This window comes from Cygnus olor (assembly GCF_009769625.2).
Source record: "Cygnus olor isolate bCygOlo1 chromosome Z unlocalized genomic scaffold, bCygOlo1.pri.v2 SUPER_ZK, whole genome shotgun sequence".
Taxonomy (NCBI): domain Eukaryota; kingdom Metazoa; phylum Chordata; class Aves; order Anseriformes; family Anatidae; genus Cygnus; species Cygnus olor.
Genome location: NW_024429062.1, coordinates 87,040 through 107,500, shown reverse-complemented (window position 1 = coordinate 107,500; position 20,461 = coordinate 87,040). Strand labels below are relative to the sequence as shown.

The window sequence follows — 20,461 nt, the reverse complement described above, 5'->3', positions numbered from 1 at the left end:
ATGAGGTGAGTTTTAGTGCTGTAGTACCCAAAGAAAGGCAAAAGATAAAAAAAATGAGGCAAATATACAAGTGCTTTTCCTTTTTCTGAGAGATTTTTTTGTCTTCCAGGAATAGAGATTGTATGACTGTGGGCTGTAAAATGAATCATTTTTCACAACTAGAGCTTAAAAATTGGTAATATTAACAGGGCTTTATAGATTAAGAACCATGCACTGAAATATATAGGGCCAAAATTATTCCTTGTGTTTTTTCAGTGAGTGCAACTGGTTGGCGTTGGCAGTGTTACTAAGAATTCTAGTAGCTGAAATTCTTTTTCTTTTTCCTAGTAATCCTTGGGGGTGTTACTTCAAAGTGGAATGACCACATACAATATTTAGGCTTTAGAAAAGGAAAGGGAAAGCAGAACTCCAGTGCTGACCATAGGATTATGACTTTCAGCCGTACATACTGCAAGGTTTAATGTCCTGTTCTCTATAAGAATTTACAATGAGAGAAGTTCAGCTATGGCCACAGCTACCAGATGTGTAAATTAGCAGTTTTCATACACATTTTCATTTTTCAGAAAAAAACTTTCAAGATTTTTTAATTTTTTATTTTTTTTTTAAATCTAATCTTGAGAACCAGACATAACTTTTTCAAATGACTGCTTCTGTATGACTGTAGTCTTAATGTCACAATAAATATGTAATTCTCTTGTTCTTAAGGAACATTTAAATAGTACTATTTTTTCAACAAAATGACATCAAAATGAGTCATATGTTTGTGTTTTATCTTTTCTTAAATGCAGCAGACCCTATGCTACCTAGTCTGTTACTTCAGTTGATTTCACTTTATACAGTTTCAAGGTTCTGTAGGCTTCTGTACCGAGAATACTTAACAGCTTTATTAAGCAGAGGCAGGATGAAGGTGACACAAGGTGAGAGACTATGATTTATGGGATGGGGAAAGAATGGTTTCCACTGAAATTCTGTGGGAATTGCCAACAGAACGTGTACAGGGCAGCTAACACAAGGGTAATTGTCACCCACTGCCTGACTGTGTAAGGAAAGGCTCACCTGACAAAGCTACTAATATTTCACTTACGGTCCTCATTAAGTCCTGGAAACTGTTTCTAGAGAACTCCTTTTCTGGTCTTTGCCTAACAAAGCAAAGCAGAGATTATCTTAACTAGGTCATGTGCTTCTGAAGAAAAACACTTGAACATTGTGTAGAGAAATTCAAGGAAAATACAGACCATAGGATCAACATTTTGGTTAGGGAGGGTTTATTTTAATTTCATGTTACAAGATAGCTGAACAAAGTGAGAGATCTTAGGCTACTGTTTTGACTGCATTTTGCTTTCTTATATGACACATTTCTCTAAAGAATTTTAATATAGCACAAGAGGGAACCAAAAGGTGTTTTAAAAAATCTGTACATCTGGAGAAAACTTATTACCTTAAGGTAGTTCAGAATGTACCTGGCAAAGGGCATAGGGATATTTATTGTAACAAAGATGTGTCAGTATAAAAATGTATTAAGACAATTGTGAGTCATACTTATTGTTGGTTTGAAAGTATGAATTTCCCAATAAAACCACTTTGTTAATGGCAGATTACAGGTATTTGGGTAGATGTAAGCTTCTCTTCACAAAAATTGGATTTGGATAGCAAAATGGAAATGGAGTCATATAGCTTATACTCCAAAAGAGGTTTTCCTCATCTTATTACAGAATATGGCTTTGTTAGAGCAGTGATGTATGACTGATTAGAGTGCTTTCACATACCATCAATAAATAATTTCCTCTCTTACCTTTAATTTTTAATTCTAGTGAAATGCTTGTATAGAGACTGAGCTGAATGCACATGGCCAACTCTTACTGACAATCTGTAGAATTATAAGCATTTGAAAAAAAAAAAAAAAGTTTGTTTGTTTTTTTGTAATTCCAGGAGAGTACTCAAATATCTCTGTGCCCCCAGCAAATCAGAATTATATTCCTAAGGGCTGCCAGGAGGATTTACTATATAATCCTCTTCTCACTGCTCCCCACTACTCAATTTAAGCAGTTCTTGCTCTTCAAGTTGAGTTTTATGTATCCTGTTCTCAGGCATATAGCTCTGCCTTTACTTTTATAAGGAGCTGTTACTCTGTGTAATAGCTATGAATTCTGCTAAGCATCCAAGCTCTTGAATTAGGCACTGGAACAACACCTGTTGCAACTTCGGTTCTTTCAGCCACTTAGCTTCAAGGATGAGCAATATTTGAATCAAGCATAATGGTTTCAAATGAAGCAAGAACTTAGATCTCTTACAGATATATCCATAAGATATATATATACAAAGATATATATATATATGGATATAGATATGCTTCTAAGTACATAAAAAGTTGGTAAATGCAGTTATAAGTAGAAGAGTTCCATGAAGTAGGACTTCAAAATGTGCTGCACCTTTGGAACTTAATCCAAACTTTTCCAAAATGATAGTCTCTTTGTATCCAAGATTTTGATTTGGATTATTACAGAGATAAGGATCCACTTATAAAAGCTTAGTGCAGTCCAAATTTTTATATCTAATGTTTTTATTATGGGCTTTTAAAAGTTTTTTTTCATAGACCGAGGACTTCGTCCTGCTTGCTTATGAAGTCTTACATAGCCAGGAGTAAGTGCTAGTCTCTATGAGAACATAGCAAGTGGTGGAAAAAATGTCTCGTTCTTCCTTGTCTATCACTCTCTGTGACTGACTTAATCACCTCCCATTCTTTACATTTCAGTGGTTAATTTGGAGTGTACCATGCTTACTTGCAACTGACAATTTCTTTGACAACTTTAAAAGTGAGAAAAGATATCAAAAATTTGCATAATAAAATGCAGCTAATGGGGATATTTAAGAGGTGTGTTTTTCAGTTATATAAATTGTGATCATTTAATTAGAACAATAATAGAATTATAATCTACAAATATTGAATTTAATTGCAATGTTAGTGACATGAAAAACTAACTACAGTTCCTGCTACTCCGTCTAAACCTAAGAGCGTGCTGTTTTTTAGAAGCTGACAGACATAAATACTTTTTAAGTTTAAAGCTCTGACATTTGAATCAATGACTTCATTAGCTTTTTATGCATCCACTGTATATAGCTGGTAGTTTTCCTTGACAAAAAAAGTTAAATGTCAGAATACAATTTTAATGTTCATACTTTTCATGTTAGTTTTCTTTCTGTGACTATTATGAACTTACTAAGAAGTCTTATCATTCAAATATCAATAAAATAGACATCTGAGAGGGCTCTTACTTACTAATGTAAATATTTGTGTGGGACATGTTGTTCTTACATACCTTTGGGACAAGAAGCAGGCAAAGTGAACTAATGCTCAGGCTTGTCTCTCCAGAGATCAGTAAAACTGAATGTACCAGCCTGAATCCTATTACATGGAAAGTACAGTTTGGCACAAATTAATCCCTCTTTACTGTTTGCTCATGAACTAAGACTGGTATAGCATATACGTTTCTGCCTGAGCTTGACAAACTGTGTCCAGGGGAGGGAGAGGTGGGGAGAAGGAGTCATATCCTGTCTGTAATTGTAACAGTGTTACACTCAATGGGGAAAATCTACTTTTTTCAACAATATTTTAGAAGCAAAGGTATGTCCTTCCGTATATTAAGTGCTGTAAAAGAATGAAAACTCAGTCTACACACAGCAGGCTGCACTGAATGAAAGAGCATAATTAGTCAGCATTCTTCATATTAGGATTCTAATCAAGGCATTCACTCCTCTCTTGCAAAATATACTTCAGATAGTTAAAGATGCTCAGAACTCAATTTGTTATAATGCTCTTTATTTTTTTTTATTTTTTTTTTTTTTTTTAAGCTATGTGGTTGAGTTCTAAACCCAGAGCCACCACAACTTAGCAGGCTTGGCCAGTCCTATTACTGGTAATGCACACTTGAAAGAACTATTAATTTCTTCAGCATATCAGTACCAGTTACTTGACGAAAAGGAAGCAAAACAAACAAACAAACAAACAAATATATATATATATATGTTTTTGGTTTTGTTTTTGTTTTTGCCAGCATAAGTGCCCTTCTTATGAGTAATAATTATGGAATAATAATAGTAAAATGTATATGGGACAGGGGACCTTATGTGAGAAAACATTTCCAATATAGGAATATCTAATAATGGGAACTGTGCAAACCTCACAGTGCTAGGAACAACTCCAGATGGAAGTAGGTCAGTGTATCTCCTGCTGCAAGGCAGCAATGAAGACTGCTTTGCTATATCCCTCTCTCCTTTAACCACACCACTAAAAGCAATTCTTGACTGCCAGATTTGAACCATATCTGATGCAGTGTTTGGAGATATTGAATGAAGACTATTTCAGTAGGAGATTTTCAGACTGTGGAGAAGTCGTGGATTTGTTTGTGATACAGGAATTTCATTCCCCCCTGGTAATGACCTAGTTTATTTTAAACTAGCATTGCTATCTACATAATATAATCTATCATTAAGGGTGTATATGATGTGTCAGGAGTCATGTCCCAAACACCAGGACATAATATGATGACTTTCTGATGTTACCCTTGTAGTGCAGTTAATTACCAGACTATGCTGTCAGTTATTGACAGCACTGCTAATTATATAAGATCTCACTAAATTTATTCCTAAAATTACTGCTGTTCATTTAGAACATTCTTTGGCTGTCTGCTGAATCTTTGCACCTAATTTTACATTAAATACTTTTTGAAGATAACAAATTTTAAACAGATGGAAATTACTCACTTAAAATGGGTTTTGACTTAATGAATAATTTCCATAGAAATTAGTATGTGTCATAATTTCTTCCATGAGTGAGAATGCAGTTCGGGTAACCAGTTTCATAGTTAACGGAAAAGAAATATTTATTTATTTATTTATTTAGAAGCAGAGGGTCTTTTGTTTTGTTTTGTTTTGTTTTGTTTTTTGTTTTTTTGTTTTTCCCTGCATATCCGTCTAGCATTTTCAGTTAAAAAAAAATGTAAGCAGTACTGCTTCTCTCTCTTCACCTCTTTTGTCTTACACACACACAAAACAAACAAACAAATAAATAAATAATCAAAACCAACAATAGAAGACATTTTCTTTGTCATCTACAGATAATTTGTAGAACAATTGAAATAATTTCTCTGTGGTGGCTGATACACACATGGGAATGCTGATGGGCATGTGAGGATGTACTGGATTCACCTGGCAAGATTTTGTCAGAGTGGGAGGGAGCTGCAAGGCCATCTTCTGTCAGGAGAGGCCACAACTCCTCCAAGTTTGGTGTTGTTGGCAAATTTGCTCAAAACACCTTCTAGTCCTACATCCAAATCATTTATAAAAACATTGAAGAGGACTGGTCCTAAAACGGAGCCTTGAGGGACCCCACTAGTGACCATCCGCCAGCCTGATATGGCCCCATTTACCACAACCCTTGGAGCCCCACCCGTCAGCCAATTGCTCACCCATCATACAATATTTTTGTTTAGTTGTATGCTGGACGTTTTGTCCAGTAGGATCCTATGGGAAACCGTGTCAAAAGCTTCGCTGAAGTCCAAAAATCAGCTGGTTTCCCTTAATCGACTAGATGGGTGATCTCATGATAAAAAGAAATCAAATTTGTTAGGCAGGACCTACCCCTCATGAACCCATGTTGGCTGGGACCAATGACTGCATTGTCCCCCAGGTGTGCTTCAATAACTTCAAGGATCATCTTCCCCATAATTTTACCAGGCACTGACATGAGACTGACAGGCCGGTAATTGCTAGGGTCTTCTTTCTTACCCTTCTTGAAAATTGGCACAGCATTTGCCCACTTCTGGGGGGGAAAACATTGCACAAGAGCAGGTGAGGGAGCGGAATGAGAAAATGTGAGAGAACCAGCCCTGCAGACCCCCAGGGCAGTGCAGCAGGAGGGCAGGAGGTGCTCCAGGCAGGCAGCAGCAGTTTCCCTGCAGCCTGTGGAGAGGCCCCTGCTGGAGCAGGCTGTCCCCCTGCAGCCCATGGGCCCCACATAGAGCAGATCCCCACGCTGCAGCCCATGGAGGAGCCCCCGGTGGAGCAGGTGGACGTGGCCTGGAGGAGGCTGTGGCCCATGGAGAGCCCCTGCCGGAGCAGGCCCCCGGCCGGAGCTGCAGCCCATGGAGAGGAGCCCACGCAGGAGCAGGGGGTCTGGGGGGAGCTGCCGCCCACCCGTGGGGGACCCGTGCTGGAGCAGTTTGCTCCTGGGGGATGGATGGACCCCGTGGTACGGAGCCGTGTGGGAGCAGTTCTTGAAGAGCTGCTGCCTGTGGGCAGTCCCTGCAGGCTCAGTTCGGGAAGGACAGCATCCCGTGGAAGGGACCCCACATGGAGCAGGGGAAGAGCACGAGGAGGAAGAAGCAGCAGAGACAAATCCTTATGAACTGACCACAACCCCCACTCCCCATCCTAGTGCACCGCTTGGTGTGGGGAGGAGGTTGAAGAATCATGAATAGGGGCAGTTTAGATGCTTCCTCATCTCTTGAAAAGCTTTATCCATCTGAGTTAGTGGAGGGAATAAAATTCAGGCTATGATCTCTGCCCTGGTCAGGCCTCACCTGGAGCACTGTGTCCAGTTCTGGGCTCCCCAGTACAAGAATGACGAGGATCTTCTGGAAAGAGTCCAGCGGAGGGCCACAAAGATGATACGGGGCCTGGAGCAACTTCCCTGTGAAGAAAGGCTGAGAGACCTGGGTCTGTTCAGCCTGGAGAAAAGAAGACTGAGAGGGGATCTCATCAATGTGTATAAATACCTGAGGTGTGGGAGACAGAGGGATTTGGCCAACCTCTTTTCAGTGGTTTGTGGGGACAGTACAAGGGGTAATGGCCACAAGATAGAGCACAGGAAGTTCTGCACCAACATGCGAAAAACTTCTTCACAGTGAGGGTGATGGAGCACTGGAACTGGCTGCCCAGGGAAGTTGTGGAGTCTCCTTCTCTGGAGATATTCAAGGCCTGTCTGGACGCCTACCTGGGCAGCCTGCTCTAGGGAACCTGCTTTGGCAGGGGGGTTGGACTTGATGATCTTTCGAGGTCCCTTCCAACCCCTTCAATTCTGTGATTCTGTGATTCTGTGATCTGCTTATAACTTTGTATTTTTTTTACCATTCTCTGAGGATTCTGAGAGAGACTTGTAAAACTAACCCAGACTGCAGCAGTATTAACGATACCAGGTCCTCTAGGACAAAGAGGGTGGGTAGTGTTGACCCTTAGCATTTTACAGTCCCTAAATAAGTATCCCAAATTCATCTTTAATTTTTTTAATAAATGCTTCTTTCACCACTGACCATCCCTACTTGCAAACAATACTCTAAAGCTCAAAAGTAATTACTTGTATTTATTTTAATCCCTCTTTTTTTTTTTTTTTCTTTCTTCTAATAAGTGACCTTAGCAGGGCAACTCTCCATCCACACCCCAGCCACCCTGCTGCTGCTTTACCCTCACCGCACAAAATGAAACTTCCCAGGCACAGTTTTGCAGCAACACTCAAGCCCCCAGCCCATTCCACATGTTGATCTGAGCATGAGGGCAGGAAATGAACAGGTTGGTCCAAATACCTCAGCTTTCTCATTCTGAAAGGAAGGGCTTTCCCAGTGTCTGACATAAACCTCATTATAATTCAGCCTAACATCAGTACCAGTTCAACAACTTACATTAACTGTGGGAAATATAACATTGTGCAGTAACATGCTTCAGTGCATGCTGGCACCTAACCTACTAGCTAAAAGAAAGCAAACAACAGCATGGCAAAAAATACACTGTTTTCCCCCTAGGAAATACAACACCTATGGTTATGTAGCTTTCCCTGTTTTTCATTCTTGATCTCATAACCATCACAGGGACAGAAGGGCTCTGTGGGAGTGTGGTCATGGGGTGTTTGCTGTTGCTGGGCAAAGTTGTTGACCAATGAATAGTTAGTGGAAAAGTACTGCTGTGGGGTGAATGATATAAGAAGGGAGCCTGTCCTCAACAAGGATGATGAAGTTATGCCCTCCGTAAGAGAGGGATGAAATTATGCCCTCAATAAGAGAGAGAGGAAGTTATGTCATCAATAAAGTAGTAACAGTTACTGATCCTGAAAGAACCCTGGTGTCCGTGTGGTCCATTATGCCACAGGGCTCTTTTGCAAGTCTTTGGAAACAATCAGATTGTCCAAGCTGGCATGATTACACAAATACAGGGGAGTTGCTGGAATTCTCTGTTCTCTAGTGGTCACAGCTGGGAAACCAATCTTTGTAAACTGTTCAAGCCAGCTGAGTTAGAAGAGTACTGCTACTGCTGTAAAGCACCTCAGAGCTCAGAGATACCATTGGCAGTACTGCTACATGAAAGTTAGACACCTGAATTTTCCCTTCTGTAATGCTGTTTCTGCCCTAACTTTCCCATGTAGAAACAGTTTCTACATTACAAAATAAGCCACCAAATGGTGACAGTCCCAAACTTTTTTTTTTTTTTTTTTTTTTTTTTGGTATGGAAAAGTATTTACTTGTCTGCCTGTATTTTCTTCATGTTTCTTTTTTTTCTCCTTTCTTTTGCTCTTAAGTGGTAGAACATTTCTTTTCACTAGTCATAAGCAGTATCAAACATTTTAAAGCAGAATAAATGAAAAGTGGTAAATCTAATAACAAAAATGAGTATTTGATTCCATTATATTAAGTTTTATTCTATTATAAGATTTAAGAAGTTACTGTAGATCTCAGGGTACAGGTTTTTTTTTTTTTTTTTTTTTTTTTTTTAATTATAAAAAATGTATTATTTGCCACGTTAGTGTTGCAATAAAAGAAAAGAGATCCTGAAGTGTAGTCAACACACACATATGGTGAGATGGACATAAGAGATAAAATAGTTTTGATTTCAACAACAACTTTGCTGAAAATTGTAACCTATTTTGCAAAGTTGGGTTTAACTCTATCGTAAATACTTGACTCTTAAATTTGCAGTCCATGATTAGAAAAGTGGAACTCTGTTCAGAACAGAACATTATTATTTGTATCTAACCAAAAAAGAAGCAAAAAAAAAAATCTCCCTGTTGTTGACAGCAATTTGGGGAACTACAAAAAGAAGCAGATATAAAAAGTGGGACTGCTCAGGAAGTGCTAGACCATAGCAACCCCTTCCACTCTTACCTAGCAGTTGTCTCCTTTCCCCTTTATGTGCTTAACCTTTTATAATAACATCTAACATGAAGCATGATGTTGGTGAAGTATTGTTTGGTTTTGCTTCCTTGTAAACTGCAAAACTACAAACTTGCTTATTTGTACTAGCAGTCCCATGAAGAATATAGCATTCAGAAACAAGCAAGTTAAGAGTCTTCATATAATTTTTATTGCATTCTTGTGTGCAGAATCAAAGGTCTGGGGTTCACAGTTGGCAAGAATCCACACAGTAGACAATAGATGCAATTCACTTTATTAATTCTCCAGACACAGACAGTACCGAACGCTGCAGTAGCCATAGGAGCCCTGCCAGGACAAGGAGATCACCAGGTGCTGAGGAACATCAACCCATGGTCGAGGCTTGCTCCTATTTAAGTGGGCAGCACTTTTCTAATACCGGTTCATGCTCATTAGTTGTCCTGGTTTCAGTTAGGACAGAGTTAATTTTCCTCCTAGTAGCTGGCAGGGTGCTATGTTTTGGATTAGGATGAGAAGAGCGCTGATAACATGCTGATGTTTTAATTGTTGTAGAGCAGTGCTTACACCAAGCCAAGGACTTTTCAGCCTCTCTCTGTCCTGCTAGCGAGCAGGCTAGGGATGCAGCAGAAGCTGGGAGGGGACAGACCCAGGACAGCTGACCCAAACTGGCCAAAGGGGTATTCCATACCATCTGACGTCATGCTGAACAATATATAGGGGTGGCTAGCCGGGGTGGAGGGGTGGCCGGCTGCTCGGGGATAGGCTGGGCATCGGTCAACGGGTGGTGAGCAATTGCATTGTGCATCACTTATTTCGTACACATTATTATTATTAATACTATTATTATTATTATTATTGTTGTTATTCTTTTCCCTGTCTAATAAACTGTCTTTATCTCAACTCACAGGCTTCACTTTCCCGTTTCTCTCCCCCATCCCGGAGAGGGAGGGGGGAGGGTGAGCGAACGGCTGTGTGGTGTTTGACTGCCAGCCGGGCTAAACCACAACATTAGTGTATTGGGTTCTGGTCACAGTGGAAGATCAAATGTGGTCAACCTTATGGCAGCCACCCCACATGATCAGGTTCCATGTCTGAGAAAGTTTGAAACATGAGGGGTGAGCTCCTATATAGAATATAGAATCAAGAGCATTGTGTGGGCTTGACCTTCAGCCAAGCAAGTTACAGCTGGCTACTTGAAATATGCATGAGATAGCAATAAGCAAGAACAGTCCTTAGCCAATCACCTAACTCCTTGCAGTATCTTATAAAATGGTTCATACACCTTGGTTTGGGATTTTAAGGAAAATCAATGAAAGTGATAATCAAAGAAACAGAAGTAGACACAATTTCTAATGCATTGTTTGATGAACAAAGTAGAAAGAAACAAAGAAAAACAGAACAGAATCACCCTTGCAGTGTTCCATGGTACTGGTATACTTCTGGCCGTTAAGGCCACTGATCGAAGCTGGCAAAACAATCCATTAGAGGAGGACATTGTCCCATTATTCGTACTGTGTAAGTAATGTATTGAAACAGGCTATTAAAAGTCTTTAAGCAACCAGACTTTAACTGAGACAGCACAAAATTTGTTTAAATAATCTTATATTTTATTTTAAAACTTTTGCAAAACAGTGCATCAGAATATATGATTAGGAATTTTTTAATTTCTGCTATTTTTATACCCATAAAATAACAATTTCTGGCAGCCATTAGTAAGAGTAAGGAGGCTATTTATTAGTCAGTATGTATGACATAAAGCCCTTTAAGAATTCTTTTTGTGTTATATGAGTGATTTGCTTCCTACTGTTGGTATGCTGCTAAACATTACACAAAAGTTTGGTCTGTCTCCATAACTTAATACTCCAAAGAGCCAGTTTAACAAATGAAAGAGCATGCATCATGACAAAAAGTCCCAGCAGTAATGTTAGTATTAACTTTCTAGTTTTGTGTTTGTTTGGAGTGTTTTCTTCTGTTTCATTCTCTTTCATCTTATGTTCCATCAGAAAAGTCCTCCACATAAAAGGTTTCTTCCAACCCCTTTCAAGTCTTATTTCCTAAAACATATATTTGTAAGTACATATGAAATGTAAATTACATTAAAAATATGTTACTGGCTTATTTTGTCTATCTAGAACTAATAACAGCTTCTGTCAGTACATTTTTACATGTTGGATCTTTTTTTACTATTTAGCATTCCCCATATCATTCATGTTAATATAGTACTAAGAAAAACTATCGCACTCTGCATCTATACTCCAAAATTAAGATAAAATAGATTTCAATGTTGTTTTACAGGTCATTTACTTGTAATTGATCTCAAGAGGTAGAAATGATTAATGAACAATTATCAAGTGAGGAAAGATACAAGACATATCTGAAAGTAAATATCAAGAACATAAAATACTATTCTGGTTAATAACATATAAATATTGGTAATTATTTTCACTGCTTCTAACACAGTAGTTCATGTAGAGACACAGACTGTCTCCTAATAGCCTATAAGCCTATATAGTTAATTAAAGTTTCATTTGCCCAGATAAGATCCTCTCATGTAGTTCTTTGGTTAACAAGACGTATGCTTGCTTAGAATTATCTAAAAAATAAAGAGGATCAGTAACTGTGGATGGATTAAAACCTTCATCCACTAATCGAAATTTTTGTTGTTTGAAAGTTCCGGTCACTTCCATTGTTTCCTGTAGAAGAGAGAAAAATATATTTATTATTCAGTAGAAGAGCTCCTTTTCTTTTGCTCACAACATTTGTTTTGAAAACAAATTTTTGTTTTTGAAAGTCTTACTTAATATAAGATCAATACTAGTTGGCCTTATTACTTTGTAAAACAATGTTGTTCCCAGAATTTTTGCGCTGGACCACCACTTGTTGACATGTGGATAAACACTGCAGCCTCTTGCTTTCTGAATTGTTGTGTAGTTATCAAATGTTATCAAAGTCTTTGGTGGAGCCCCATCATGCCTGAGACAATCTAGTATCTTCATTTGTACACATTACAGATCCACACATCGGAAAGAATCTCAACAAATAAAATATGTTATTAACAGGAACTACTTACTGAAAAAAATCAGGAAATTCTCTATGTCTGTGACTATTTTGGCATTAAGAATAGGCTGAAAGAATCACAAAATTATTGTGGTCCAAATAAAGCTGGATTTTTACTACACATTTTATAATGTTTTCAAGCTTCTCTTCAGTCACTGTGTCCCTTGGAAAAAGTAGTAGGAGACATGTAGAGACATGTAGTAGTGAGTTGTTTGGTTTTTTTTTGTATTTCTAATTTTTTTTTCTAAGCTTCATCTTGTTTTTCAGTCACTATGAACAATATAGAACTCTGCTCTTATTTCCGCTTTCCTTTATTGCAGCCATGCCTCATACACCTCCTTTTTCTTCTCTCACACCCAAAAGAAAATTTCCATCTGCCTTGTTTTTCAAGCACATCAATTTCTCCAGTAACTACACTCCATCTTCCTACTCTTTTGTTCTTAGTCCAGCACTAGCCATTTGCTTTCTACATTCAAAACAAGTAGGATTTTCTGTCTTCCATCTAAAACCCGTGTGACAGGCACCACTATCCTCTGCAGTGACTAACTTATTGAATTCTCATCTCCAGTAACCTCATGATTTACCACCAGTCTTGGATTCAACTCCTCCACTACCACTCTAGATCATTCCATTTAAATCTCTGGCTGTTGTGCTTCTTTATTGATTAAATAATTTTGACAAAGTTCCTAATGACCTTATACTTATGAAATTTTAGTGCAGTTATTGCTTATCCTCTTGATCTGTCAAAAACCCTTAATGCATTCATTAATTCTTCTATTCATACTTTCTCATACTCCATGGACTTGTGAGAGTATGTTTCTTCATTATGTCTATCCTACTTCTCTCTTCTGAGCTCCACTTATTGACCTCCTTTATCTTCTATTCTATCTTTACATTTATATACATGTATGCAAATCATATCTGATAGTAGAATTCTTTCTACACTTTCTTTTTTTTCTCATTTTCAAGGTTTTTCACAGTCTCTTCCTTTTTACCTCTTTATTCTAAGCAGTATTCAATCTCTGACTGACCCAGAGAACCAACTCCCATAACCTATGTTCTCTTTTCAATGATTTTTTTTTTTCAGCTTTCCTTTGGACATAAGAGACTTTCTTCATAACCATCTTCTGCTGTTTGCCTTTGTCATGATGTTCCCAAAACACTTACCACAAGTGAAGATGCTCACAAGCTTCACTAATCACAGCGATCCATACTGTGCATTTTCTATACTCTCCCTATCTTTTTTCCTAGCCATATGTAACCTATTGTAATTACTTTTAAATTTTTAACTCTTTGGCAAAGGGACGTTTTTTCTCCAAACTGGACAAGTTACCACAGCAAAGTACTAGTATACAATTAGGCATGATAGGCACTCTGATAGTTATGGTGGTGACAGTAATAATAAACATTTTTAATTTAGGCCCAGTAAATATGGCACATTTTCCAATGTTTTTGTCTTTTTCGTCATTATATTACACGGCAAATAACATCTCATTTGTCTGATTTGCACTATCAATGTGTCTCCTGCTCTACCTTTACTTTTCTACTCTTGTTTCCATCAAATAAAATGGATTTTAGATTATTTTCTCCAGATGCAACAGTTCACATTTTACTAATCTGAACCTTTTGTTTTCCCATGTTCTTGCTTCTAATCTCCCTAAATCCTTTTGTATGGTATCCATTCTCACTGGTTTATACAATTCCTCCCACTTTAAAATAATCTGCAAATTTTATTATCTTTTTTTGTAATTCCTCTCCCCAAAATACCATTAATGGAGACAACAAATAGGGCCATTTCTAAAATTAAATTAAGTGATATATTTGCAAGCACTTTCTGTTATTCATTCAGCTATCTCTGTGTTCAAATGACATAGATGTTTGCATGCACAGTACAGTAACGCAGCTTACCCGAACTCTTAAAAAAAGAGGACAGGCATAACTTGGTAGATAGGTCACCACTTGCTTATACATTTGCTCTAAGTCCAATGATTTATTCTGCTTTAAAATGAGAGAGGCCATTCCTGCTTTTCCTTCATGATCTGTGGGAAAGGAAGTAAAATGAGAATTTTCAAACATGAATAAAGTTAAAATTTTTGTGAAGAACCATACAAAAAAGAGCTACATGAATGAACTAACAATAATATATCATCTTCTGAGTTTCAGTAAAACAAAAAGATTACATGTAGATTTTATATAGTATGACTTACTTTTGGAGATTGTTCAAGTGATCAGTTAAACAATAATGCTGCAAATGAGTTGGGCAGGTAAGACTAAATGGAGTACTGTCATGGAGTACCATGCTCAATATTAATCAATATCTGAGGATAAATTACAAAAACCTCTCTCTCTCAAAAAGAGTGCTGAGGTGATTTCACGGATTAGCCAATTATATGTTCTCTTCACTTTCGGCCTTTCTCTCTTGCAAGTATGTTCCCTCAAAACTGTGGATATGAATGTTGACAACAGAGAGAGATTAAAAGTCCTAACTGGTTTGTGGGAAATGCAGGCATCACTGTTGGTCTATGGGAAAGAAAAACAAACGAACAAAAAACAACAACAACAACAAAAACCAGGTAGATAATAAAAACAATAAATTTCAGCAATCAAAAATAATCTCACATTTTAACCATCAGATATTAATAACAGCCAACCTTACTTTTTTCTCCTTTCTATCCTTTTTTTTTTTTTTTTTTGCTAATTGTCCTGGTTTCAGTTAGGACAGAGTTAATTTTCCTCCTAGTAGCTGGTAGGGTGCTATGTTTTGGATTAGGATGAGAAGAGCGCTGATAACATGCTGATGTTTTAAATGTTGTAGAGCAGTGCTTACACCAAGCCAAGGACTTTTCAGTTTCTCACTCTGTCCTGCTAGCGAGCAGGCTAGGGATGCAGCAGGAGCTGGGAGGGGACAGACTCAGGACAGCTGACCCAAACTGGCCAAAGGGGTATTCCATACCATCTGACGTCATGCTGAACAATATATAGGGGTGGCTAGCCGGGGTGGAGGGGGGGGCTGGCTGCTCGGGGATAGGCTGGGCATCGGTCAACGGGTGGTGAGCAATTGCATTGTGCATCACTTATTTCGTACACATTATTATTATTAATACTATTATTATTATTATTGTTATTATTATTTTCCTGTCTTAATAAACTGTCTTTATCTCAACTCACAGGCTTCACTTTCCCGTTTCTCTCCCCCATCCCAGAGAGGGAGGGGGGAGGGTGAGCGAATGGCTGTGTGGTGTTTGGCTGCCAGCCGGGCTAAAACACAACACTAATGCTATAGCTTCTGTGAGGAAATTGATTTGCATATGTTTTAAGTACAATTATCATGACAGTTCTATGAACTGGTTCAGCTATTTCTTCATACAGGTAAGAATTGGCAAGTAAATGTATACTGTCATATTTTTGATCCTGATTTTCAATAAGTCTTCTTCATTTTGATTTTTCTTGTTTTGTGGCTTTAAACTAGTGGCAAGTGACACCTTTTGCACATTTTAAACACTTATCATTATGTAGTGGGTTCACCCTGGCCAAGGGCTAAACATCCACCTAGCCTCTCACTCATTTCCTTCTCTCACAGAAGATGGAAAATAGAAAGAAGGTGAGAAGACTCATGGCAGTTTAAAAGGGAAAGCAAAAGGGGTACACTAGCAAAGCAAAAAGCAGAATTCATTCACTACTTTCCACTGGTAGGCAAATGTCCAGGCACTTACTGGAAAACAAGGGCTCAGCATGGGCAATGGTTGCTTGGGAAGGCAAGTGCCATAAACAGAAATGTACCCCCTCTTCTTCATTTCCCTAAACTTTTATTACTGAGCATGGCATCATATGGTATGGAATATCCTTTTGGTTAGTTTGGGTCAGCTGCCCTATCTACATCTCCTCCCAGCCTCTTGCCCAACACTGCATACACACAGTAGAGAGAAAATCTTGACACTGTGTAAGCTTTGTTCAGCAATAGCCAAGCATTGGTGTGTTATCAGCACTGTTTTAACCACAAATAAAAAGTACAGAACCTTAAAGGTTACTATGAAGGAAGTCATCTCCCTCCCATCCTCACCTAGAACACATTTTTAAAAGCCTTTAGCAATAACCAGAATCAGGCCCAAATAATCTCACGAAATTTAGCTAAAAATATTATTGAAAAAAATACATTATTTTCTTTATTAATCATTTATTTATTTTTCTATCCATTTGTTTCTTGCCCTGTCTTTAGTTTTATAATATTCCTGTTTTTAGATGGTTATGAGGCTAAGTTAAAAGTGAAATAAAATAGTAGCATTTATTCATATACTTTCAAGCAACTTTAATTCTTACCCCGTTGACGTGATTATTTTCTGACACATGAAAGTGTGGATTTTCCATGGCTGTTTATTTCATAAAGCTTGAAACTTTCATTTAGGTTTTGTAGCTATCACAAATTCATGAAAGATAGGTAATTTTTCAAAAGTACACATCATTGTGTGCACATAAAAATGCATGATTCACTGGCTCATTCATGAACAATTGGTATTTTCTTCATCTACGTACAGATTTTAGCTAGGTATTAAGCAGATGACTCAATCAGAAATGATTCATAGGCTTATAACATGAAATAAAAAACTTATGAGAGTTAACAAATAAACCTAGGGGAAGAAAAACATAAAACTGAAGCTTTCCTTACCTGGCACAGATACACCATACACATTTGCTTCTTGTATGAAATCCAACATTACAATGACATCAGAAACTTCTGTTGTTGCAACATTCTCCCCTTTCCATCTAAAACATGAAAAAAATAATTTAATCCCATGAAAACATATGGTCATCTACTCTTTAAAAAACATTAACTTTAGTAAGACTTCCATTCAGTTTAGACTATTAAAACCTCACATTTATTCCTGCTTGTCATCTCGGTATATTGGTCTGATAACCAGAAGACAGTGCTTGTAATTGAAATGTTACTGGATATTATCTATCACTATAAAGCACAATTAAAGTTTATCATAATCTGATTTAATGGTTTTCAAAATTTTGATGTATATCAAAATACATCAGATGTGGCCAGTCTTCAGTATTGATATATTTTTCTCTGTTTCAGTATCGAATTCTCCTTGCCTACAACAAAACGATCATTGGTTAGTATGATCACTGGAAGTATTGTTCAAAGACCTGGACTTCCTACAAAACCTTCTGGAAATGAGTTATCCAGCTCTGCAGGAGCACTTTTTACTAAATTAAGCTCCTATCATCCACTTCAAGATCATTATAGACTACTTCACAATGGTTATAAACTGAATACTTCCTGCTGAAAACAAATAGAACAAGTATTATTCTATCCTACATGTCTGTTTTTTAATGAAAAAAAAAAATGTAAAAGGAAACAATGATTATACCTGAAGGTATCTCCAATCCTGTCCCAAAAATACAGGAAGTTCTCATGGTCTTGAACCATTAGATCTCCAGTATTAAAATAAAGATCTCCCTTCTTAAATACTTCACTGAGTAATTTCTTTTCTGTGTGTCTCTTATTGCCAGCATAACCGAAGAAGGGGTTCTTCGCATTCACTTTGGAAATGAGAAGACCAGCCTCACCTACATGGAGAAGTTGAAATGAACGTATGATACACAGTTCCTGTACTGCACATTAGTGTTAGTTTGCTACATATGACTTTACAAGACCAGGAACCAAGTTTGGCAGGGTTCAGTACATAAGGCCAAATAATAAAAGCTTACCTGCTTTGCAATTCATATAGTTATCTCTATGTGCAAAGTGACCATAAAGACACAGTACAATATTCTCCACTCAAACTCCCAGTGTTTTGTACTTCTTCTTGATAACTAAACAGTTCTGATCCATCAACTGTGAGTTTAGTCACAGTAACTTTATCTTCTCAAAGCACTCACTCCAAGTGAATATTACGTCCCACTTCCCACACCTTACTGAATTTTTAGTGATGAGTCTCAACTTCAGCACTTTCCTACTGAATTAAAAAGCTAGTGTTTCTAAAGAAGCAGGTGTTCAACCAAGACAGTAAATCCTTATTTAATCTCAGAACTTCTGAAAACACTTCTGAGGAATTTTCATTAATGTGATAAAACATTGTTGCTTTCTTTGCAGAGTAAAATATCAATGTTTTAACATATTTTTTCCTATAAAAAAAAAAAAAAAAAACAGTGACATGGAAATAGGGTAATCCTGTCATGCATGTCCTACATCACAGTATTAGCTTCCTGAAAGTGTAATAGTATGAACTCCTAACAGTTTTGGAAGCACATTCTGAACAACAAAGCTTAAGAGTTGCATTACTTTATCAAAGTAAAGAATTACAGTGATGAAAATACATAAAATAAAAATATGTCTTAAGTTATGTCACTTACATCTTTTGGGAACCACATTTTCCTGGAACTGCCCGTGTTTGATTAAGATGTGCTACAGAGTCTCCAAACTCCTTTGAAAAATCCGCCTCAGCTCCCTGTTAAAGCAGTCTGTCTGACCTTTAAATATGAGTTTGTCTCACTTCAGCTTCCAGGCATTAATTACAGCTGTTATCTTCCCACAGTACAATAGGGGTGCTTTAGTATCTGATAAACACTTTGCAAATAGGTACAATAAAGAAAAACTAGATATCTAATAAGTATTTTGAAGACAGTTATAATCAAGCAACCTCTTATATATGTATATATTTGATAAACTAAGTACTGGAACACTATCAAGAGCAGTTAATCTCCAAAAAGCATTTGCTCTAATCCACCAGACTTTCTTGTAGATCTCTTAGGCAATCATCTCAGTATGTTAACTTCCCTTAAAAAATACGGATCACATTACTTACATATTCAGTGATAATACCACATTGTCGCTTTTATACATTGCTCTCTGTGAATATCCAAGGAACTCCTAAATTCTTTTGGTGTTCAGCACTGCTGTGCTTAATAATGTTCTGTCTTACATCAAAAATCATATTGCTTTTGTCAAAGCGAACAGTAATAGTTTATGTCGGCATAATACAGTAATACAATAGCAATTAAAAAAAAAATCTTTGAGGTATTTGTATTGCAATCAAAAGACAATTGTATCCTACTGTAATACGTACTTACCTTTCTTAACTTTTTCACACCAACCATGCTTATTTCTAACTGGTTCATCTTTTTGGAAATCATACTTGATTAAATCAAATGGAAAAAAAAAGCTAAAAAATGGAAAAAGTGTCATCAGTTATTCATCTACACAGTGACATCTGGTGGCAGTAAATATAAGTAAAGAAACCTTTAGTCTTGGTCATCTAAAAGTAGAGTGCATTTCATATAAACTTTCTATGTGTAAACTTCCAACATTTCCTGGAGGGAAGTGACATCAGAATATTTATGTAATCTTGTAACTTTCAAAAATACTTGGTGAAGACAGAATTGTGATATTGTTCATTTTCTTGTAAATTAGTTGTGGGATGCACATATCAGTGGAACAGCCTACATGAGTCAGGATAATAGAAGCATATCTGAAATTTGAACTGACATTTAACGGTAGCTGATATGAAAAGTCTTCTAGGGATATTCTGGTGCCTAAAACAAATGGGAAAGCACGGGACTACATATCCTTACAAACAGAAGCCTGCTTCCTACTGGGCTTTATTCTTGCATAACTAGCCTCAGTTCTTCCCTCTGAAAAGTCCTACCACGAGCATCAGCAGTAAGATATGTACTCCTATGTCGTTTTACAAAGTTATGTAGCCGTGGATGTGCCATAGTTATGTCAGGGTCAGTTCTGCATTTCTTGGAAATACTGTGAACCCTTGAGTCCTAACACTGCTGACCTAACTGATCTCCTAGTTTTATTTTACAACCAACCTTCCTCTCATATCAGTATCACAGAGAATATGACTCTGAGTAAGCTGAAGGAGAGGGCAAGATATTCTTATCAACACTACAAATCACAATATTTTTACTTGCTAGATATGCAGGGTCTGACTCTTACTTCATCTTATTTTTCTACTGTGATATAAATCTAAATTAGACCTAAAAGATAGCTATAGGCTTGATACCACATGGACCACTGTTGTTGTGATTATTATCCTAAGGCTTTGATTTGTTCAGCTTAGGAGTCTTCTAATTTCTGTTTTCCTAAAGAAGTATATCGGCAATTTATTTAACAATGTATTTAATCTATTTAATGTTAATCAAACCAAGGATATATAATATCTTTTCCCATAGAAATCCTGACAAGCAGAGAAAACAATTTTAAAAAACAGAACTTTTCACTATAAAGAAATGTA

At 37.2% G+C, this 20,461-nt stretch overlaps 1 protein-coding gene across 1 annotated transcript in view; it reads right to left on the bottom strand.

Moving 5' to 3' along the window:
- Positions 1-10,167: 10,167 nt before the first annotated feature.
- LOC121062878 (long-chain fatty acid transport protein 6-like) overlaps positions 10,168-20,461 on the bottom strand; it is a 50,227-nt gene continuing 39,933 nt past the window's right edge. The window contains exons 6-10 of the mRNA XM_040543164.1: positions 19,290-19,379; positions 17,588-17,786; positions 16,876-16,973; positions 14,121-14,251; positions 10,168-11,848 (exon numbers count right to left, since the gene is read on the bottom strand). Of these exons, the coding sequence (XP_040399098.1) occupies positions 11,672-11,848; positions 14,121-14,251; positions 16,876-16,973; positions 17,588-17,786; positions 19,290-19,379 (695 nt within the window). The 3' untranslated portion in view covers positions 10,168-11,671. The remainder of the gene's footprint in view (positions 11,849-14,120; positions 14,252-16,875; positions 16,974-17,587; positions 17,787-19,289; positions 19,380-20,461) is intronic.